The sequence below is a fragment of the Camelus bactrianus genome, chromosome 2 (assembly GCF_048773025.1).
Source record: "Camelus bactrianus isolate YW-2024 breed Bactrian camel chromosome 2, ASM4877302v1, whole genome shotgun sequence".
In the NCBI taxonomy this organism is placed as follows: domain Eukaryota; kingdom Metazoa; phylum Chordata; class Mammalia; order Artiodactyla; family Camelidae; genus Camelus; species Camelus bactrianus.
The window spans coordinates 23,069,522-23,093,674 of record NC_133540.1 but is presented as its reverse complement, the minus strand read 5'-3'; the positions used below and the strand labels follow the sequence as shown (position 1 = coordinate 23,093,674).

The following is a 24,153-nucleotide window of genomic DNA, read 5'->3' as shown; positions in this document are numbered from 1 at the left end:
ATGGAAACCTATGTACACAAAACCCCCGCATGTGAATGCTCTGGTAGCTTTATCTGCATGTAACAGCAGGGGTTGATCATTCCTGCTTAAATGGCAGGACAGTAACATGCTAGGCTTTGAGGGCCACGTGGTTGGTCCATCCCAACTACTCATCTCTGCCTTTGTGGTCTCAAAGCAGCTGCGAACAACATGAAACGAATGGGCATAGCTGCTTTCCAGTGAGGCAAACTGTTTTTATAAAAGCAAGTGGGTAGGCACTTAACCCAACAGAGCAGATCTGGAAAAGAGCCACAAACTATAAACACTCCAAATAACCATCAACCTGTAAGTGGATAAACACACTGCACAGCCATACAACGTAATACTACTCAGTAATAATGGAGAAGGACAACTAAAATATGCAATAACATGGATAAACTTCACAAATACTATGCAAACAGAAAAAAGCTAGCATAAAAAACTGCCTACAGCATGACTGCATTTATATGAAACATTAGAAAGACAAATCTCATCCATCAAGATACAGAGCAAATCTACAGAAACAATAAAAAGATCGTGGTTTCCAGGGGTTTGGGGAGAGGGAGGGAGGGATGAATAGACCGAGCACAGGGGCTTTTAGGGCAATGAAATTATTCTGTATGATACTATAGTGGTGGCTACATGTCATTATGCGTTTGTCAAAGCTCATAGAATGTACAACATCAAGAGTGAGCCCTAATGTGAACTATGGACTTTGGTTGAGAACAATGTGTAGCTGTTGGTTCATCGATTGTACCAAATATGCCTCACCAATGTGGGATGCTGAAGGTAGGGGAGGATGTATGTGTGGGTGGGGAGGGCTATGTGCAAACTCTGTTTTCTGCACAATTCTGCTGTAAACCCTAAACTGCTCTAAAAATTAAGTCTATTAAAAAAAAAAAAAAACAGATACAGAGCAAATCAACGGGTGTCTAAGGCTAGGGGTGGAGGGTGGAGAACTGACTGGGAAGATCTTTAGAAGGATGAAAACGCACTCTACGTCTGCTGATCACGGTGGCTGCACTATGTATTACCAAAACTCAAACTCTGTACGCTTGTAATATGTCTATTTTGTCATATATTATTTATACCTCAAAGTTGATTTAAAAAAAAAAGAAAGAACACTTCATAACCAGGTAGAAAAAGGCTTTGAGGAGAATTCATTCCTTTTGAATCAGCCTGGAAGGAAGAGTCCACTTACAAGTCAAGTTTGCCATTGTTCTGAATGAACTCAACGGCACCTAAATTACAGTGGTGTCAGCTGAGATGAAGAAGAGAAGAGAGATTTGAGATTAATCCTCAAAAACAGTTGTTTCCTAGTTGTTACCCATTATGCTTAGTTTCTGTGTTAATTTTCCATATTAAGTCATTTTCACTGGTATCTAGAGTTCTTTGCTACATACCTAGCAGGACAGAATAGGACAGTACGCAGCCACAAAATGTTGCTATGCTGAGAAGTCATAAAATAAAGCTAAAATCATGATACAGAATAACTACTTGCCTGTAAACTGCCCATCAATTGAAATGCACTAGTCTTCAAACTGTACCAGTTTCTTTCAACAGGAACAGAAGCAGTATTTCATATAATCCTGAATCAGCATGTTCAAACGCTAAAGATGAAGAACGCCTGACTCTTTTCCACGCTGCTCTGCGCCCCTGCCGTGTCTTTAGGTCATTAGAGTCCATCTCTGAGGGTCAACCTGATGAATCCAGAAGTTCGAGTCTGTGCCCTCTTCCTCAGGTCAAAGGCACTGCCCCTAGCAAATACCCTCCCCGATCTTCCCCTAAAAACGAAACTTAGGAACTGGCACAAAGAGTCCCGGGTTCTGTGTTAATGTGCAGAGACCAGATACTCCAGCCCACCTGGGTACTCTTCCTCCTTAGGCAGGCAGGCACCACGAGGAGGTGGTAATACCTAAGACGGCCCCCAGTGCTGCTGCTTACTGCTTTGACAGTCATGGCCCTGTCTTCCCTGAGTGTGGCTGGACCTAGTGACTCACCTCTAACGAGTGAGACGGTGCAACAGCGATGCATGTCATTTGGAAATTATGTTACAAACACCGTCTTCCATCCTGGTCACCCCCGCTCTCTCTGTCTCAGAGCCTTTGCTCTGGGGGAGTCACACTGCCATGCTGTAAGCAGCCCTATGAAGAGGCTCACGTGGCAAGGAACTGACATCTCCAGCCAATGGCCAGCCAAGACTGAGGTCTATCCATTGCTGTATGAATAGCCTGTCAGCAAAACCTTTTCCTATCAAGCTCTGAGATGAATGCAGCCCCAGCCAACACCTTGATTGTAACCTTGCAGGACACCGAGCCAATGCACCTAGGTAAGTGGCACTGGGATTCCTGACTGAAAAACTTTGTTTCACACTGCTGAGCCGTAGGATAGTTTCTTACGCAGTGATAGATAACTAAAACAGTAGCTGATAACTGCTGTTTATTTCTAAGAAGCCACAGGCACCTGACGTTCAAGTTAAGGCCTGATGGCACCTTTTCTATCATCCTGCTTACAGTTGCCCCAACAGTCTGAGGATCTTGTCACCAACCATCTCTTGAAAATATGCAACTCACCATTTCTGCCTTGCTAGACATACTGCTGTAGGGCAGGGGCCCAGCAGCATCTCGGGACACTCTCCGTGACCACGCTCCCGCTTGTTTAAGTAGGACTCGTGGTCCCTGCTGCCGCTGCTCAAAAAGCTGACACTTATGACAGGTTTCATGAAATGTCAGACACTACTAAATGCCTGTTTCATAAAATGTCAGACACTACTAAATGCCTGTTTCGTAAAATGTCAGACGCTACTAAAACTACATGTGTTTGCTTCTGGCGCTATGACTGCCACAAGGGTGACTTCTTTAAAATACATGAGAAAAAAGAGAACACTCCATCTGTTTGGAACGCTGCCCAAGAAGAAAAGAATTAAATGATGTCTTTCAACTCTGTACTATTAAAATAGAGCCATGGCCAACAACAGAACTTCTTTAGGACAAGTTTTAAATGTGAGGTTAGCAATGTTGTTCTGTTTTATCCTTCCATGATTCTTCTATAATGTTGACTGTAAATCAACATCAAATCAATCCATAAGCTCCTGAATATACTTGACAACATACAAACATCACAAATATTTACAGTGAAGCAAAGTACTCAGTCATAGTCTAAAGCATTATTTCCTAAAATACTGCATGCATACCACTACATAAGGTGTGTACTATGTAAGCCAATTTTCAGGCAGTTCATATACACAGAATTGAACAATCTGTAATCAAATGGTAATAAGCAAGTTACCTTTCCCCTCATTTTCTTTAGATCCTTTCCAATTACATTAAGGAGAAAACTTAGCTTAATGTTAGTTTATTTTACAAGTCTTCCAACCTTTGCTAATCTTTCCATCAAAAATAAGTAACCACGCCTGGAGCTCAAATCATTCGGGGAAGGCAACAGTATCTAGTTGGTTTCAACAGAGATAAAATGTCTCCTTTAAAAACAATAATAGTCAAGGGTAAAAGATTTCTAAAGAATGTAAATTAAAGAACATGATAGATCAGTGCCTGAACCAGAAGCAACATGACTAGAAACTTGCCAGAAATGCAAACCCTTCTGAATGGAAACCTCTGGGCGTGAGGCCCACAAACTGTTTCAGCACTCCTGACAGGTGTGCCTCATGCACACTGAAGTTTGTGAAGCAGTGGTACAGGTGATGGAAAAATCATGCAAGCAGCATATGTCAAAAAGATACAGCAAAATTCATCAGAGTGATACGTAAGTAACTGAAGCTTGAAAATTACTGTTTTAAAGCAATAAAATCATTATAACAAACTTTAACGTAAAAAGACCCTCCCTTACAAAAAAAAAAAAAAAAAAGAAAATTTGACTACACTATCATAGCAGTTGACTACTTTTTTCAAGAAAACTTCTAGTCACATAATTTGTGAGCCAGCTAAGCCCTCCTGGTCTTGGGCAAGGAATCAACTTGCAACAGTGAAAGTGCTGGCTTCTTTCTGTCAGCCAGTGTGCAGATGCATCCAGTGCCATTAAAATCATCAAACTGATGCTTTCCACTTTGCCTTCATAACTTCATTTTAAGGGACTTCTTGTTTTCATAGCAGTTCCTGGGGACCCTCAAAGGCCAGAGATGGAGGGGAGAACAGGCAAATTACACAGTGTGTGCTGCTGACCAGAGAAGGGGGGACCAAGGGACAAGGAGACAAGAAAAGAAGAGGTGTTACATACGTATTTTGTTTTCCTAGGAAGAAAATTTTCCTATGAATCCTTCACATCAAGAATATAGGCCAACTTTCAGAATGGCAGAATCAGAACTTACAAAAATCTGCTCCCCCACAGGGGCCAAGAGAGCACTGACAAAGCCTGTCAAAATCAACTTTTTAGAAGTATAGAAATGAAAGGCTTGCAGCAATCCAAGGAGCATTTACTCGAGAAAAATGACCCAATCTCAGTAAGGACAGCAAATCTGGGGTGTTTATACCCCATCCCCCTCTTCCCAGCTCTGGACCAGCAACTCCTCCTAGCAGCCACCAGGACAGACACAACAGGATGGGAGCTCCCCAAAAGTTCACCCTGAGAACTGTCGCCATTTGGCCCAGCCGGCAGCACACTGAAAAGCTCCATTCTCAGTTACTCTGCTTTTATTTAATCTAACTCAGAGCTCTCTGTGGAAGCAGCCCTCCCCCCAGGTTGCTCCTCAAAAACAAATCGGCAGCAACTAACACAGCAGCCGCCTGAGTGATGTTACCAGTTAGGGGCTAACAAAAGGCTGACCAAAACATTAAAAGGAAAAACTAAGAAATGGAAGGCTGATAGAGGGTTTTGAAAAACTAGCTTCAACATACTCGCAGGAATGGTGTATTCAGGACTGTGTTCACGCCAAGGAAAGATCTGAGAAGGTCCTATTTTCTCACCTCTGGACAACCATGAGGCTCTTCAAATGGAAATGAAGTCTATAAACTGCCTACTGGAGTATCGGAAGCATGTCCAACAGACTAACAGAGCCCCTCAGCAAACATTGAGAAACTTATTAAAGGAACTTAAAGAAATCACTGCCTAAATATTAGCTGGCCACTAACTGAGCAGAAGCTTCAAAGGTCACACACAACAAACAGACTTTACAAAATCAGTCCAGGAAAGTCACAAAGCAAACAGCAACAGCAAAACAACAGTGAACCTGATCAAGGATAGGGGTAGGTCATATGTGATTAACAGGACTGTCAGACTGCAATATTTAAAATGTCCAGTTTTGAACAAAAAATTAGGAGACACAAAGAAACAGGAAAGTATGGCCCATACTCGGGGGTTAAAAATAGCATACAATAGAAACTGTTCCTGAAGAACTCCAGAGGTTTGGACCTACTGGACAAAGACGAGCAAACATAAGAATAAGTCAGGGGAAATTATCCAACCTGAGCAACGGAAAGTAAAAAGAGAAAAATTAAGTCTCAGAGGCCTAGGGGGACACCACAAAGCACACCAACATATGCATAATGGGAGTCACAGAAGGGGAGGACAGAGAGGACAGAAAGGATATTTGAGAAAATGGCCCAAAACTTCCCAATTTGATGAAAAACATTAATTATACACCCAAGAAGCTTAACAAACTCCGTGTAGGATGAACTCAGAGATCCACACCTAGGCATATCATTGTCAAACTATTCAAAGACAAAGAGGACATCTTGAAAACATCAGGAGAAAAGTGATTCATCGCACACAAAGGATCCTCAGTAAGATTAACAGCTGACTTCTTATCAGAACCATAGAAGCCAGAAGGCTGAGGGATGACAGATTCCAAGTGTTCAAGGAAGACTGAAATTCTATACACAGTGAAACTTTAAAATGAAGCACAATCCTGTAGAAGCAAAGGAAAAATTGAAGGCATTCTCAGATGAACAAAAATGAGAGAATCTGTTGCTTGCAGACCTGCCCTACAAGAAACACTAAAGGGAGCTTTCTGGCTGAAATGAAAGGATGGTAGATAGCAATTTGAATCCACATGAAAAAATAAGAAGCCCCAGTGAAAATGTAATCCCATAGGTAGATATAAAAGACAGTCTGAACGTATTTTTGTTTGTAACACTTTTCTTGTCCTAATTTAAGACAACTGCATAAAAACAATAATTAGGAAACTGTGTTTATGCACTTACAATATATAAAGATATAATTTAGTGGACATTAATAGTACAAAGGAGGGGGTCAGAATGGAGTTATGGTAGAGCAAATTCTTTTGACTACTACTGAAATTAACTTGACTTTCATCCGAACTAGATTGTTTTAAGTTTTAAGATATTAGTTGTAACTTCCAAAGCAACTATTAATAACTCAAGAAAAAATAATACAGTGATCTCCACTTTACTAAATGATCTCATTACTAAATCAAATTACTAAATCAATTCTCAGCTCTAATCTTAGTAGCAAATGCCATCCACTGATCACTATTTTCTCTCTGAAATGCTACCTTCTTTTTTCACCTCCTCAGTCTAACCTGTTGGAGCCTCTTTCTTTCTCCAACCTCTAAATGGTGGAGGGCCTCCGGACTGGACCCTTGGCACCCTCTCTTTCTTATCTTACTCATTAGTTAAGTGGTCTTATCCAGTCTGATGATTTGTAGTTCCAGATAGATGCTGATGACTCCCAAATTTGTGTCCCTATCTGTGACCTATCCTCTGATCACTAGACCCAACATATCCCACTGCCCATTCTGTATCTCATCTTCTACATCTAAGAAGCACTTTAACCTATACACCTGATAAATGTCCACACAGCTCACTGTCTCACATCTTACAGTTCTCTGCTAAAGTGTAACATCTTCAGAGAAGCCTTCTATGACTAGCCTATGTAAGACAGAACCTCCCCCTCACTCTCCAACCCATAATCCTTTTCAATTTTTCTTCACTGCACTCATCACAATCTATTTATATTCATGTATCTGTTTTAGGTAAACTCTAAGAGCTGAATCCTTATTCATGGTTTTCCCTGGGCACAGGACATTATTTATTTATTGAAGGAAGAAGGGCATACTGATCAAGAATAAGCACGTAAGAGAGATTTTCACCAATGCATAATATAAACAATGAAAAGATACTTACTTTTCCTTTTTTTCTTGTTTGTGAGCCTGTCTTGTAATTTGAGCTGCTTTTCTGCTATATGGATGGATGACTTTTTTTTCCTGTCTTCCATTTTTTCCCTTTGGTGCTTTAGGCTAAAATGTAGAAAAACATATAACATAGTCAGATACATAAATGACTTCTGTCAAAAACTTTTCTTTGGAAATAAAAATTTAAAATATGCAGATTTTTGACTGCTGAGCGTCAGTGCCCCTAGCCTCCACAGTGTTCAAGGGTCAACTGTATTCAGAACTATTCTCCAATGATGTAAGAAAATAAAGGCACGGAAACGGTCAATAAACCCAGTTCCTCAACTGTTCCATCTTCAAAGCAGATACAGAGAGTGCAGACTGTGAGAAGACTCACACAGCTGGAAACTAAGAAAGTTACAGGGGGCAGCAGAAGGCACACAGGATGTTAATGGGAGCCTGACTGTAGAAGCTGTGCATGGAACAGGGTAGGCAGCAAATAAAGCAAAATCAAAGTTGGGCTCATAGGAAATTAGGGGCAGAGGAAATAGATAAGCCATCTCAAAATCAGCACTTCCAAAAGGGAGCAAATTATTTTCCCATTCAAGCCTTAGGCCAGTTAACTAGGTCCTCTAAACCAGCTGTCTGCAGTTCAATAATTTTTTTTTATTCCTACATAATTCTGTCTCTTATACCTGACCTATATTATTGAGGAATTTTGTTTGGCTCCCTGTAATAGAAAGCCAAAACAATAATGGCTTAACCCAGATGAAGTTTAGCCCTCTCATGTAAAAAGCAGGAGCTGGAGGCTCCACTCCACAAAGCCCTGAGATCCAGACTCCCTCCATCCTGTGATTTACCATCCCTGGACTGTAACCTCATATATATCCATATAATTCAAAATGGCTTAACACCAGGTCTACAGTCCAGCCAGTGAAAAGCAAAGAAAAACTTTGTTATATAAAAAGGAAGATTCTATAAGGGAAAATATTAAATACAATCTTTATTCTCAGGAAAAAATACATGATTAGAGACGAAAAACAAAGAGGCTATTAGGGGACAGCTGGGAGTCTAACATACCCAATCCTTGAAAAGGTCAAGTGTTTCTAAAATATTCTCTTCAAAACTGTCACTGTCTTAAAATGCAGTGATCTTTTATGATTAGGTTGGCCTGTAGGTTCTCACTGCAAGTCCTCTTTTCACGGGAAGTTACAATGTTTATCTTTCTAGACACGAGTTAGTACAGTCCTTCTTCTCTGCTAGAGTTCCACTCGCTCAGTTATGTCCTCAGTCCTAAACATGGAAAACAATCCACCCAACCTGCTTCTCCAACACTGTTCCCCGTTCTTCAAAAGACCCTTCATCCCATTCTTACTACCTCCTCACCATTTCCAGAACATAGCTTGTTTTATTACTTCTTGAGATTGTATTTGTTGTTACCTCTGCCTGCAAACTCTTTTTCCTTACTTGTCCTTTGATAAGACACAGCTCAAAGTCACTTTGTAAAACTCTCCAGGCAGAGTTAATTAAAATGACTACCTCATTCACACATGTATTCATGTCTTCCACAAATATTTACTAAAATATTCAGTAAGTATCTACTGTTCACTTCTTGATAAATCTGACCAGAGAAGACTAAACTCCAGGTCTGAAATCCAGGATGTCCCTGGGAGTTGGTTACAGGCAGAGGAGTACAAAGAGTGAAACCATCACAGAAGAGTATGTGCGTTCTTTTGAGTGTCTCTGCACACATCAAAGTGAGGAAGGAAGGAGAAAGAAAGGTGCGATAAGGCATTTTTGTGCATGCAGTTCACCTGGCAAGAATAAATCAAGTAAAAACTTTCAGAACCATGCTAGGTTGCCTCTAAGATGCCCCCAATGAACCCCACCTCCTGATACCTATGCTCGTGTGAAATCCCCTTCTCTTGAGCATGGGCTGGACCTGGTGGCTCACTTCACTGACAAACATTTGGCAAAAGCAATGAATATCAATCCCAAGGTTAGGTTATGAAAGGACTCCGGTTTCCTCTTGCCCACTCTCTCCATTGCTCTCTCAATTCCCTCTGATGGAAACAGCTGTCTTGCAGTCTGCTGCCCTATGGAGAGGCCTATGTGACCAGTAACTGAGGGAGGTCCCAGCCAACAGCCAGTGAAGAACTGAGACCCTTGGTCCAACAGTCCACAAAGAGCTGAATCCTACCAAGAACCATGTGAGTGAGCTGGGAAGTGGATCCTCCCCAGTCGTGCCTTGAGATGAAACCACAGCTTTAGGTCATACCTTGACAGCGACCTTGTGAGAAATCTTGCAGAGAATCTAGGTAAGGAATGCCTGATCTATGACCCACAAAAACTGTGATAATTCTGTGTTTTAAGCTGATAAATTGTGAGATAGCTTGTTAAAGAGGTAACTAATGCAAAACCAAAAAAAAAAAGCAAACATATCTTTGAAAAGATAGCTTTATTCTATATATTCCCACAAATAAAATGCTTTAAAAAAGTGAAAAAAAGTCACAAAAACCTCAAGAAAAAGAGAGTCTCTGAAGCTGTAAAACTTAAGTTACAGAACTGCATAATATCATTACAGCAGTATGTCCCAGTCTATAAAAAATTTCTTTTAAAGACTTAAAAACTTTTTGATAGTGTTGAGGGTTAGGGATTTGAAAGATTTGTGAAATCAAAAACTTTATATTGGCACATTTCACTATATTTTTATTGTATACAGATATAAACACAAAAAGAAAGAGGTAAGAAAAAATTACCATTAGACAATAATGGAGAAAATGACATTTTAGTTACAGCCCTCTCCTCTGACAACCCCCCTCCTTCCCACCGACACTGACCAGATAGACTAATCCAGGATGTCAGTTGCTGGCTGGGTTCCAGGTGGAATGTTGGGGTGACCCTGGGGCTTGTTGTGGCTGGTGGCTCCACGGTAACTGGGCAGAGCCCTGGGTGGATCAGTGCCCTGGAGGGGCTGCTGTCCTCTGTGAAGCTTGGCTTTGGGCAGGTTCTTAGGAAGCTGAGTGTGGTCCCGGTGTTGCTGCTGCCCAATGGCCTGTGTTCTCAGCTCATGTTCCAGAGCCTCCGCTGGGAGACAGCGTTGAGGTCTGTCCTCACCTTGTTGGTGGTTACTTGCAGACTTATTCAGTCTGTTAGAAGTCAACTTAATGGAAGACATGAAAAGCAACTGGCAAAAACACCGGCTGCACAGTTTGAGGAGAAATGCCACTTCATTGACAAGCTCTGTGTGGCTAAAAAGGAGCGCGCCAGGATGGAGACAACTGTAAAGAAGGCCAGGCTAGAGGAGGAGCCGGTAAACACACCCAGCCTCGCTGACACTTCTAGAAAGTTGATGACGGTCAACCTGGTTCGAGGAAGGAAATCAATTTTCTCATCCGAGAACTAAAGAAAGAGAGATCCCTGCAGTCTATACGTTAAGAGATGGCGGAGCTGCTAAAGTGCTCAAGTTCCTGGAGGAGCTCACAAGAATCAGCACATCACAAGGGGCTTTTACAAATCAGCCAGGGGACCAAGCACCAAGTCCTGCTGGTCCCTTTCCCAGGAGTGGGCCCTCGTGTTAAAGCTGTGCTGTCCCCTCCCCTCCACTCAGGCCTCCCAAACTGCCCGGCTGCACTCACTCACTCAGTCAGATCTCCACCTGAGCTGCACTGAGGCCAGTGGATGGAGGGCAGTCCCCTCCTCTGGACCAGAGTTCCTTCAACTTTACCAGCGAGCACAGCAGTGAACTCCTTCAGGGTCACCTAAAATATGTTGGAATTCCCAGAGACCACGAAGCATGGGACTTTTTTTTATATTCAGCAAATGTCTGGATTATCTCTTACCAGTTGTGAAAGAAATGCTGTAGTTGAGACTGATCTTCTACTTAGTTTGCATCTATATTATGCCTCATTTCTCAAGACAGTGTGGGTAACTATCATATATCAGCAATGTAAGTAAAATGTATATATAGTTATTCTGTGTACAAATACTGCGTTATAATTTGCAAATGCATGCAACTTGTCAATATAAACTTTTAGGTGGCCAAAGCATTCATTTCTAGAATGTAATTCTGAAGTTATAAGTTTAGAGCCTTTTTTTACCTGAGTATGTATAGTTTTAAAAAAAAAGATGAACTTTTTAAAGATGAAGTTAAACTGTACTCTTAAACTTTTATCATTTAATTTTTATATTCTGCTATAACAATATCCATAATAAAAAATAAATTTGATAAATTAAAAAAAAGATTCAAAAACTTTCTTTAGAAGAAGAAATAGTTTGATACCCTAGGAGTATAAAAGTGAACAGCTTTAAAAGATCTCAGTTACAGAACTTTCAAGACTTTGTACAAAGAAAGTGCAAAGAAACTGAACTTACGTTCTGACTCAACTGTAGATAATGATTCCTTGTGATAATTTATTCATGAAAAGGTTGCCTCAAGGCAGTTTATGAATATATAATACTGCACAAAACTATGTAATATAAAACGTTAAACTTCACAACATTTTTATGTTTCAATATATTAATTTTTTTCAAAAAAACCAACAAAATACTCTAACAGGGAAAAAGTGAAGGCAAATCCTACCAATAAAAAGTTAATCTATTAATTACAATCTATTCAAGCTAAATAGCTCTAAAAATCAATTAATATCCATCAGTCAGGGGTTCTCCAAATTTATTTTGTAAAACATCTGACGATTCATAAAAGAGTACAGAATGTAAACATAACAAAACTGGGGGAGGGGATTAAGGTGTATTTTCAATAAAAAATTAGTATTTTATGTTTCAAAAAGTGCCAAATTTAACTTTCAAAAATCCACTTCTTTTCATATGCGTAACTAACAGGCTATTTTGAATAACAGAAACTTTGGAAAAGTTTCTGGCAACACAGAAATATTCCAGTTAAGAAAACCAGTATTAAAAGTCTCTCACATACAGTATTTAATGATTACTTCAGGAAATTCAATCTAAATTATTCTTTGAATTCATACTTGAGATTAGCAAAGAAAACATGTAACTAGTTTGTTCAAACAAAACAGCAATAGAAAGAAGTATTTCAGCGGTAATATGCTTCAAGTATTTCTGTTAAAATCATAAACAACAAAAAGGAGCTTTTCCTAAAAGACTATCAAAGTCATCATAGAATCTAGGCTACACTAGAAACAGAAATGTCATTTAGACTCTCAATATAACCTGAAATCTAGAATGATCATTTCACCAAACATACTTAAGGTACACCAAAGTGTATGAATACGTAAAAAAAAAAAAAAAGTAGAAGAGTAAAGCCACACCTACAACTGAGAAAGCTTACAGTATATAATAAACTTTAAATCCCAAATACCCTTAACACCAAAATAAATTCTAGAACATGATGTACTAAGTCACTTAACATCACTAACATGATGGAAATGTAATGGACTTACTAAGAGAATCTGCACCATTTTTTTTTTTTTTTTTGCAGTTAACTCTACCCCCAAAAATCCTAGTACAATTCCCTTGCTTAACCTAAATAAGATGTCAACAAGTGTCAATGACAAATACCTAGAGCTTCCAGAAAGGAACTTACTGGACCATTTTCAATTCAAGTTCACTTCCTTCGTGAAGCTATCCACAAATACGTAACCATTTCAGATCACAGTACACTTAGCACTTAATATACTACACTGACCAGTCATCTAGTTTTACACTTGCGCTCATCTCCCCCAGTGTAGCTCCCTGAAGACTACAGACACATCCTATCAGGTTGAAAATAAAAGTTTCAAAGAAATAAAAGTGGGAGGTGGACCCAAGTGAACATTTTACTGAGCACCCACAGTATGCTGCACACTGAACTAGTATAAATAAAAAATATTTTAAAGTTCTTTAAAACAGTGTGAAATAATTCATATAAAATAATTTTTAAAAAGCTCATAAATACTCTCCTTAGCATTAAGAAAACATCTTAATTCTTGAATACCGACTTTATCTTTCATGCGAAAATCTAACATCAAGCTCAACTTTGTTAGTCCTGACTTACCCATCAACATCTAGTCAGAATTAACCTTGTCGCCCATTCTCTGCTACCACTCTACACCTTTACCTTGTACCAGTGTTCACTGTCAACAACAACAAAAACACCCACAAACCTACAGAGCACATACTACCATGTACTAGGACAGGCAGTGAGATTCCAGGATCAAAAACAGACACGAACTTGCTTACATTCTTAGTTATCTCATAAATAACTATACAGTGTACAACCTTGTTATCTCATGAGTAACTACATAGTTTATCTTGTTATCTCATGAGGAACTACATAGCTGGCCAGAAAATGGCCCAGCACTTAACAGGCGGACCTAACTTTGGGAAATCAGGAAGACTCCCTGAGGAAGTGACTGAGACCTACTTGTTTTCTTAAGGATGATGTGAGCTGCTGCATGAAAAAGTTTGGAAGGAGGTAAAGCAAACAGAAGCAAGACTACTGAAGTACTGAGGTAGGTCATTAAGAAAAAATGACAGCTGAGAAGCATTAAGGGTGGTGAAGTGAAGATGGAGAGAAATGGCAAGGCGTGAGATGCATATGAAGACAGAATGACGGGACTGAACACGGACAGTGGGATACGGGAAGAATCAAGTATGACTCCCAGGTCTGCAACACAAGCAACCACGTGACCAGAACACTGCTCACTAAGATGGCACACGAGACGGGGGCATCAGGAATTCCCTGTGAGGGGGAAGGAGGACAGCTCAGCAGTAGAGCACATGTTTAGCACGCATGAGGTCCTCGGTTACATCGCCAGTACTTCCATAATAAACAAACAAGCCAAATTACGCAGCCCCCACCCCGGGAAAAAAACTCATTAAAAGAAGTTTTAAATTAAAAAAAAAATTTTGACTTGAAGACACTGGTTTAAGATGCCCTGGAGACAGCTAAGTAGAGATGTAAAGCAAGTAAATAAATTTATGAGTCTGGCAGTTAGTAAAACGGTCTTGGCTGAAGATACGAATTTGGGATAACCTGGGGTTAAAGGTGGTACTTTAAAGCCACAAAGACAATAAGGTTTTCTTCAGAAGAATAAGAAAAGGACCTAGGGCCAAGCTCAGATGAACAGATATTTAATAAGCACCTCTGATGTAACAGGCACTGTTATGAAATCAATGAGGAAAAGATTAGTTACCTAAAATAAAAACAGGAAAAAGAACACAAACGAGCCACAGAAAAAGTAAATATAAATGTTTTTAAAGTGTTGAAAAGATGTGTGCTTTACCTTAAAAGAAATGTAAATTAAAACTTCAATAAAATACAAATTTTAATGTATAAAAATATTTTTAAAAATTATTAACACTGCATTAGTGAGGGTGTGGCTGAGTTAGCAGTCTGATTAATAAGTGGAATGTAAACTGGTACAAGCTTCTGGAAGGCAATTTGATAGATTTTATCAGGATAAAAACCACACATCTTTTGCTTAAATAATCCTACTTCTATTAATTTAATGCACAGACATATTTACACATATACAAAATAACTAATCATCATCAATGCAGCAGTGTTTGTGTTAGCAAAAGAATGAAAACAGCTTAAGTGTCCATCAGAGACCTAGTAAATAAACTGCAGGAAAAGCAAACAAGAGGATGGCAGCTGTTAAACAAGCAAGGGGTAGACCTCTCTGTACTCACATGATTGCTCTCTCAGATCACGTATGACCAAAACGCAGGGGCACATGAATATGCTAGTACATTCATGTGAAGTATCTGAACGGTTATCTAAGGAACTGCTCTAACTAGTCGGTTGTCAGTTGCACTAGCAAACTAGGAAACAGAGTTGGAACAAGACCTACATTTTGTTGTGGGCAGGATAATGCCATCCTTCCCAAAAACGTCCACACTCTAATTCCCCGACACCTGTGAATGTATTACCATACGTGGCATGAGACGCATCAAAGACCTTGAGATGGGGAGATCATACCGGAATCCCCAAATGGGCCTGATGTAATTACCAGGGACTTTGTACAAGGGAGGCAGCAGGAGAGGTGTGGCCTTCTCTCAAGGCAGATATGAAGTGCTACACTGCTGGCTTTGAAGATGAAGGAAAGGGCTAGAGTCAAGGGCTACAGGCAACCTCTAGAAACAGGAAAAAACAAGAGATCCTCCACAAGAGTCTCTTGAAGGAAGACAGTCTTGCCAACACCTTAATTTTAGCTCAGTGAAACTCATTTTTGGACTTCTGATCTTCAGAAATGTAATAGAATGAATCTGTGTTGTTTTAAGTCATTAAATTTATATTACTTTTCCACAGCAGTAACAGAAAATTAATACACTTCATGGACAACCGTATTTTACTGTTTGATTCTTCTTTAAAACCACGTACATGCAGTTTTATTCCAAAAAAGGCTGGCATACTAGGTAGAGTTTCATTAATGTTTCTGGTCAGTTTTACTAACTTCCAGGAGCAAGTTTTTACTAGCGAGTCATCTCTTTAATATTAAATTTATCAGCATAAAAACAGAAACAGACAATTGGAACAGAATCAGGAGTCCAGGAATAAACTCAAGCATATAATGGACAACTAATAATATTTGACAAACAAGCCAAGAATGTTCAATGGGGAAAAGACAGTCTCTTCAATAAATGGTACTGGAAAAACTGGATATTCTCACGCAAAAGAGTGAAACTGGTCCCCTGTCTTACACCACTGGCAAAAATTGACTCAAAATGGATTAAAGATTTAAATGTAAAGCCTAACCCATAAAACTCTTAGAAAACATAGGGAAAAAGTTCCTTGACACTGATCCTGGCAATGACTGTTTGGATGACACCGAAAGCACAAGCAACAAAGGTAAAAATAAACAAGTGGGACTACATGAAACGAAGAAGCTCCTGCACAGCAAAATAAACGATTAACAAAATGAAAAGGAACCTACGAGAGTTCTGAGAAAATATCTGCAGAATCATGCATCTGATACGTAGTATCCCATATTTATAAGCATGTATATGTATATATACACATACATCTATAAGGAATTCATGCAACTCAATAACAAAAAAACAAACTGATTAAAAATTGGGCAAAGGACCCGAATAGACATTTTTCCAAAGACATACAAATGACCAACAGGTACTACTACTACACTACTAAAGTTGACTACAACAAGTAACATTTTACTAAGGACCAGACATTGGGCTAAGTGGTTTACATTTAATTTCCACAATTCTGAGGCAGGCACCATGACTATCCCAACTTAGCAGAACAACCAAGTCTTAGAGGGGTTAAGTAACTTCACCAAGACCATAACTTAGCAAAGACAGGTGCCAAACTCATCTTCCAGGACTCCACTGCCCACATTCTCAGATGTATGAAAGAAGTTTAAAGCAACTGATGTAAAAGTCTACATGGAAAACCTCCAGTGACAAGCTGAATTTACAAGAGAAGATACAGCAGAGCCACGTGTCCCAGGAAATATGCCAATGAGAACAGATCAGTATGCTGCCTTCCTGACTCATGACAATGCTCCTACTATACAGCCTGACAAAAGGGAAGTTCTGATAGTCAACGACAAACAGTCAATTGCCAGTCAGCCCCCAATCATTCACACACAATTGCATTATCAACGCTTTCAAGGTTCACTCTGCAAAAGAAAGGCTAGGAGAGAAAACTAAAAAGGGTTGGCAATAGCATACAGTGCTAAGTAAAAAGACTGAATTCACACAAACGTGTGTGTTCTAAAGCAAAAAGACTGTGGATAGATATGAAAGACGAAAACACAATGAAAAGGAGAAAAAGAAAATGGAAAGCAACAGAGAAAGGGGGCGGATGACATTGAGACCAGAGTATCATAACTTTTAACCAGATTATAAACTTTTAAATGTAGCTGTTTTTATCAGAAACTGAAAAATGTTTAAATTATATTTATGAAATGTATAAAATGCGTAAAAATACTTATAAACATGTTCCTAATCAAGAATTATTCTCAAGAACGTAAGTGAGAAAAGCAAGTAGCAGTTTTGGAATACAAACATAAGCTGTACGATGAAAGACAAGCAAGCGGAATTTAGATCCTGTTTATCACTGAGTACCTCCTGGAGATTACAGGTTCAAGGGAAACACAGAGGGTCTCAAAAACTATTATTATGTTTTATTTCTTAAAGTGAATAACAGACACACAAAGAGCCCGTATACAGTTGATCTTAATGCTTAACTGTGTCATGTAAACGCTTTTTCGCATCCACTCCACTTTTAAGAAAAACAGTCTCAGCGTGGTGGAGGGAACCGGGATGTGGAGGCCGGGTCCGGGGCCGGAGTGTGGGTCACTGGAGGGTGGAGAACGGACGCGAGGCCCCGCGGCCCCGCCGCCCACGCCTTTTTCCCGCGTTCAGCGGCACCCCCCGCCCCGTGCCCCGCGTTCACACCCCGGTGGGGAGTGGGCACAGGGAGAGGCGCGGGCTTCCCGCGAGGGGGCAGCACCTCCGGACTCGGCCCTGAACCCGGGACCCCCACCACCCACCATTCCCACTCCGCACCCCGCTTCCCGGCGGTCCGACGCCGGCCGCCCTCCCCGCCCCCGACCGGAGCCTTCCAGAAACGGGTGGTTTCAGGGGAGCGGGAGGGACCCACCATGTCGACGTCCTCGCGGCCCGGGACCTCGGACCCCACACGCAGGAACCTCACAGTCAGCAGAGACCGCAACTCACGCGGCGACTCCAGCCAAACCCTCGAGGGGCGGAAGAAGCCGGGCGGACCCGACCGGAAGGGGCGAGACGAGTGCTCTACCCTAAGACGTCGCGGGAAACAAGACCCGGTATTTGTGGGCCGCCGTGGACTCACGCCCCTGCCGGGCGTAAAGGCTCTCCAGGAGCTCGCGGGCGGGCGGACCTGGGGCGGGCGGTGAACCGGACCAGTGCGGGGCGTGAGCCCGCGTCCTGGGCTCGGGGCTCCCGGCACTGGCCGGGTGGGATCTCGGGCGTTCGCCGGGCGCGCATCTCCGGGGCCGCACAGCCCCTCCGCAGGAGGCCGCCCGCTGCGCACAGCGCCCGGGGCCGCCGGGTGGCGCAGGGCCCACGCCGCCTGAGCAAGGCCTTCCCCCAGCTTCGGGTCCTTTCCTGTGAAGGCCCCGTCTGCACATTCAGAGCTCCTTCACCTCGAGTTGTTCTGTCTCTCGTCACTATGTGTGAGTCTTTGTTACGTCTACACTTGTTAGGATTCCGTGGACAGCACATTCGTTCAGCAGATGTTGAATGAATGCCTGCTGCGTGCCAGGCGTTGGGAATATGACCACCATATCCCTGCCCCTCCCTCAGCTCAAATTACAGTGCGACGTGTGAATGGAAAAAACAACAATTAATATTGTCTACACGTAGGGGCCTCTGAAGTACTCTTTTGAAAATAAAAACTGAGCAGAGACCTATGTTAAAGCCAAATAAATTATTCAAGACACTTGGTAAGGAAAGGTCAGGCTGACTTCATTCCAGGGGCGCCTCCGTATGCATAAGGATCACCGCGGTGGGGAAGAGATAGGGGTTCAACTCTTACTATAGTGTGGACAGGTGGAAATTTACAGCCAAGGAGCAGGGTGGAGGTTGGTGGATGGAAAATTATTAAGAGGAAACAGCCGGGGTAAGGGGGACATTCTGGCCAAACCATCCTAACAGCCTGGAAGCAGGCAGGCGGGTGTGATCGACATCACCTGGAAGATGGTGGCTGATCAGGAGCCTGATGAGTTACAGATAAAGGAGTTACAGATAAAGGAGGAGTTGGGGAGTCCGGCTAAACTGACTTTCTTGCTAAAATCGGACAATATAGACAAGAACAGGAAATCCAAAATTCCAGGCCTAGTTGAAAAGAGTTCAGGGGAACCTGAGTACAGTTTGGTCAAAGAGAATCTCGTCACCTGAATGAAAGGAGAAAACCTGGCACGGGAAGAAGCTACAGGCAGGGTGAAGCTGGGAGTGCCTACGTATGTGTGTGCAGGTACATGTACTTAATCAACACATGTAGCCATTAAAGCAAGATTAAACTGTAAACCAGAATGGGTGACCACAAGATCCCTGAATCTAGGGGCAAGGCATTTTCACACAGTGCGTTCTGTGTGAAGCTGCACAATGAAGGTCAACCTTGAAATATGTACTCTGGAGATGTTACTCTGTTGAGGAGTCCAGTGAATCCCTATTGTTCACACCCTACTTCTTCCTCTAACCATTTTCCTGAGAAGCCAACTTACACCCACCCCGCAGTCCCCAAGTCTGGCCCGGTGCAAGTAATCTTCCTGAGTTCTGTTACTGCAAATCCAGTAAGCATTAAATTGGCATCCTGGCTACTTCAGCTGTTACCAAGTGCACTTCTGATTACAAAATCCCCACCTGCTTCTACCTCGGTCTTAACTTCAAATTGCCAGTAATCCAAAGAGTGATATATCCTGAATTTTTTTTCATTTTAATTTGGATTTGAAAGATTTTATATGTTCCCCATTCAGATTTAACCCCTAAATAATACTGATTATGGGCAAGGCACTATGTTCAAATACACTGTAAATGTAAAAATGTAAAATGAGTTTCTACAAAGTAAAAATACAATGGTGATGATCAATATATGGTCATAATTTTATGTGTACATGCACCACAGTGACAAGCAGAGTCAGGATGCAGAGCCCTGCATCCCTGCCACCCAGAAACCACTGCAGATAGTTGGGAGACATCTTTAGAGATATTTCCCTGAGCTTTAACAAATATATTGAGATGTGTGTGTGTGTGCAAGTGTTAAGTTTTAACATTAGATATTGATATAATAAGAATACATTGTGCAATTTCTTGGGTAACCACAAAACGAATAGAAACAAAGTATGACTTTGAATAAGATACAAACAAATAGAGAAAGTGGAATGATAAAAAATTTCAGATAATTCAAAGCAATGAAATAAAAATGAAAAACATAGGACTGCTGGGGAAATAAAAACAAAAATGTGGTAGATTTAAATCCATGTAACTGCCCTCTATTCATTTATTTATATTTTATTATTTGTTTATTATTGTATTATTCAATTTTTTTTTATTTTGGCAGGGGTGGGGAGGTAATTAGACTTATTTTTAGAGGAGGCACTGGGGGTTGAACCCAGGACCGTGTGCATGCTAAGCAGGCACTCTTCCTTTTGAGCTATACCCTCCCCCTCTAACTGCCCTTAATTTAAAAATGAATATTTTACACTGGATTTAAAATATACAACTCCGTTATGTTTATTGAAATATATCTAAAATATAAAGAGATAGAAAAATTAAAAGTCAAAGATGGAAAGAGGTATGCTAATCACATACTAACTGAAAGAATGATAGCGTAGACACATTGTTATACAAAATGGATGAAGTCGAAAAGTATTATGGTAGTTTGAAGAGTTAACTTTGTAAAGATAAAAAGTTTTCCATTTTAAATGATATATTTATATTCACCTAGTAATATACCTCCAAATATATAGTGGAAAAACTGATACAATTTCAAATAATAGTAGAAAATAAACTGTCTTAGTTAAAAATAACCTTTTTTAGTAATTAATAGTGTTACTGCTTGTTGCTCAAGAATCCAATACTGAGAGACAAATGTTGGGTAAAAGGAAAGTTAGCTGTTTTGAGGAAGCCTGCAAACCTGAGGAGAAGATGGACTCATGTCCCAACAAATCAACTCCCCTTTGCTGATTGGGGGCAAGAATTTTTAAAGAGGAGTTTCAGGGGTGAATAGGCAGAGGGAGGGGGCTGCATGCAGAACAGCACCGTCAGCTTCGACAATCATCTTGAAATTGGTCATGTGGTGGTCTGATCAGTGTCATCTTGATTGCTTTCAGTACAGTGAATCTTCAGTTCCAGGGTCAGTTTGTTCCCATTTCCTCAAGGCCAGTTCTCGGAATTGTGTAAGATGGAGCAGCTTCTGTCATGGCTCCAGCCTGGTCATCATGTAGTTAACTTCATCCACCTGGTGGGGGTTTCATCTCTGCAAAACAGCTCAAGGGATGTGACTCAGAATTTGATCTATGGCCCTTGAAGAGGAACTAAAGGTTCATGACTTTGTTTAATGGCTAAACTATTATTATTTGTCTTATTTGTTTTCCCTTATTTCTGCATTTTCTCTCTGATTAAATTTTATTCTTTGGCTACAGTTTTTCTACAGACAAGAGACAGGCAGAGGGCATGGTGGAGGGAGGGGTCTGTCCCAGGAAGGCCCCAGAATGTCTTGCTCCATTACAACAGAGCAAGCTGATGAAATATTCAGTGATTTGGAAGACTAGACCACCAATCCGACCTCATGATCTATTTAGAATGCTGCTTCAGGGGCTTGCAAGCATACATGTGTTTTCAAACACATATGGAATAGTTACTAAAAATGATCCTCTATTGGGCCAGAAAGCAAATTCAAACAAATTTGAAAGAACTGAAATCCTACAGAATGTGTTCTTTAGCCACCGTACAATGAAACCAGAAGTCAACAAGAAGAAGATAGCTTGATAATTCCCATAGCTTCAGAAATTAAGAATTATACTTTCAAGTAAGTCATGAGTTAAAGAAGAAATGATGTGGAAATTAGAAAATATTAGAGGCTGAATGAGGACAAAAATACCATATATCCAAGTTTGTGAGCTATGATAAACGAGCAGCAATTCGCTCCCCTAGTGTAAGTATTAGAGCTGAAGTATTTATGTTAAAGGAGAAAGGCTGACTGTTAATGAGCTAATCCACACCAAGAGGCTAGAAGAGAACAAAAGAAATTCAAAACAGAAGGTGGAAGAGAATGAACAGCAGAAATTATTGAAATCAAATATATATATATATATACACACACACACACACAAATAAGAACAGGAAGGTAGAACTTTGGCTCCTTTTAAAGAATGATAAATTGATACATTCTTGCAGGATCCCTTGAAAAAATTAGAGAAGACCCAATTAACTAGTATCAGAATTGGAACAGGTGACACCATTTCAGGTTATGCATGCATAAGAGGATATTATGACCAAATAAACTTAAATAATATGGAAAAGTCTTAGAAAAAGTATAACTGATCAAAACTGATACAGAGGAATAGAAAGCTTGAATAGTTCCATCATCACCTTAAAAAGTGCTTACTCAACTATCTTCCCATGTTAAAATAACAAACTCAGATTTTTTTAGATTTTATAAATACATGTAAATAAGAATAGAACAGTACTCCCTTAATATGATAATAATATGGATTGGTACTAGTGACAGTAGGTATCACTGTCTTATTCCTGTCCTCAAAGAGCAAGCTTTTTGTTTAACCACTTTGGGATTATCTGGAAAGTTGAAATGTGTACATCTTCTAACCAGCAGTGTTATTCCCAGACCTGTACCCTAGTAACTTCCAACACATACCTCTCAGGATACATATACAAAAACTTCCCTAACAGTATTGTTTGTAATAATCCCTAACCAGAAAAAAAAAAAACCTAATTTTTCATTAACAAAACACAGAAAAATTGTGATAAATTCTATATAGCAAAGAAATTAATGAACTACAGTTATGGTAAACATAAATAAATTTTAAATCACAATATAAAATAAGTAACAGACCAAAGGATGTATGCAGTATAATTTCATTTATAAAGTTCAAAAACAGGCAAAATGAACTACATTTTTTTACAAATACTTTTATAAGTGGCCAGTGATACTCCTAACCTGAGTGGTGGTTACCTTGCTGTTTTTATTTTATAATTCTTCTTGATGTGTCACATTTATATTTTATGCACCATTATGTTTGTAGGCTAAACTTAACAGCAAGAAGTGTTAAAAAAATTTTAAGCACAAATATATTACTCTATTGTCTTTTTATATTTTTAGTTGACATATAGTCAGTTTACAGTGTGTCAATTTCTGGTGTACAGCATCATGTTTCAGTCATACATGAACATACATATATTCCTTTTCATATTCCTTTCCATTATAGTTTACTACAAGATATTGAACATGGTCTGTACTCCACCATCTCTTGAATCCACTATTACTGTTGAGATGTCTCATGTTGGTCTAATGTTTTTCCTTTGTGGGTGGTTTACTCTTTGTGTGGAATCTTTTCATAATTTCTGTTGCCTTTGCTCTTCTGCAGCTTTACTGCAGTGTTGTCTGGGTATTGGTATCTCCTTACATGTCTTGGCCACTCACTCCCCACGGGGGATTTGCATTATCTGGATATTGATCATCTGTTCTCCTGATCTTTTAGCACATCTTTTATATTTTCTCTTTATTAATTTCTGCTGCCCCTTGGAGAGTTCCTAATTTGATCTGCTAGTTTACCCTGTGGTCCTTTGATGTAATCGTCCTGCTAGATAGTCCATCTTGTGCCATCTTCATTTTAACTCTTATTTTTAATCTCATCCCTATATCACTTGTTTTCTAAAATAATTCTGTACCCCTTTGCTTTATTACCATATCCTTCAACTCTTCTGAATATATAGTGCTCATTTAAAATTACTGGTTCATCTGCAATAAATCTGCTTAATGTGGCCTGTGTTGTTCCATTTTATTATCTTTTAAATTTTTTTAAAATATACCTTTGAGGAGTTGTATTTTCCTTGAACTTGTAGCATTGTATTTTGCTGATGGAGTCAGCTCTCTTGTCCTGTAATGTTACTGGGGAAGCGCTGAGAGTCACACCGTCAACTCTGTCCTTCTTGGAACGTTTGAGAACAAGGAGGATCAAAGCTCAGAGGAGAGATTCCAGGACCACAGAAACCCTGCTGACAGGAGAGCAGGGGACGTGAGCATCCCAGGCACCAGTCACCCTCCGCCAGGTTTCATCTCTCCTGACTCAGCTGGGCTCCGTGCCCTCTGCTAGCGCCTCACAATGTGGGGAGGCCAGATGCTCCTCATTCCTAAGGTGAAGTAAGAGAGAGCCGAGGTCAAGTCGCACCCTCTCCAGATGCTCCCCCAGCTGCCACAGACGCCCTCCTCCCACCCGTCCCCATCTTCTCAGTTGTAATCTGACTTCTAACCGCCAGTTCCTTCTGGCTTCTGTCATTTTCCAGGGTTGATTTGGGGGGGCCAGTGCTCCTCTACCATTTTATCCTACTTATTGTTAGGACTC

The 24,153-nt window shown here is 40.4% G+C and overlaps 1 protein-coding gene across 1 annotated transcript in view; it reads right to left on the bottom strand.

Annotated features, from left to right (window-relative positions):
• TMA16 (translation machinery associated 16 homolog) overlaps nucleotides 1-18,195 on the bottom strand; it is a 30,989-nt gene extending 12,794 nt beyond the window's left edge. The window contains exons 1-2 of the mRNA XM_074376905.1: nucleotides 17,691-18,195; nucleotides 7,116-7,228 (exon numbers count right to left, since the gene is read on the bottom strand). Of these exons, the coding sequence (XP_074233006.1) occupies nucleotides 7,116-7,228; nucleotides 17,691-17,693 (116 nt within the window). The 5' untranslated portion in view covers nucleotides 17,694-18,195. The remainder of the gene's footprint in view (nucleotides 1-7,115; nucleotides 7,229-17,690) is intronic.
• Nucleotides 18,196-24,153: the final 5,958 nt, after the last annotated feature.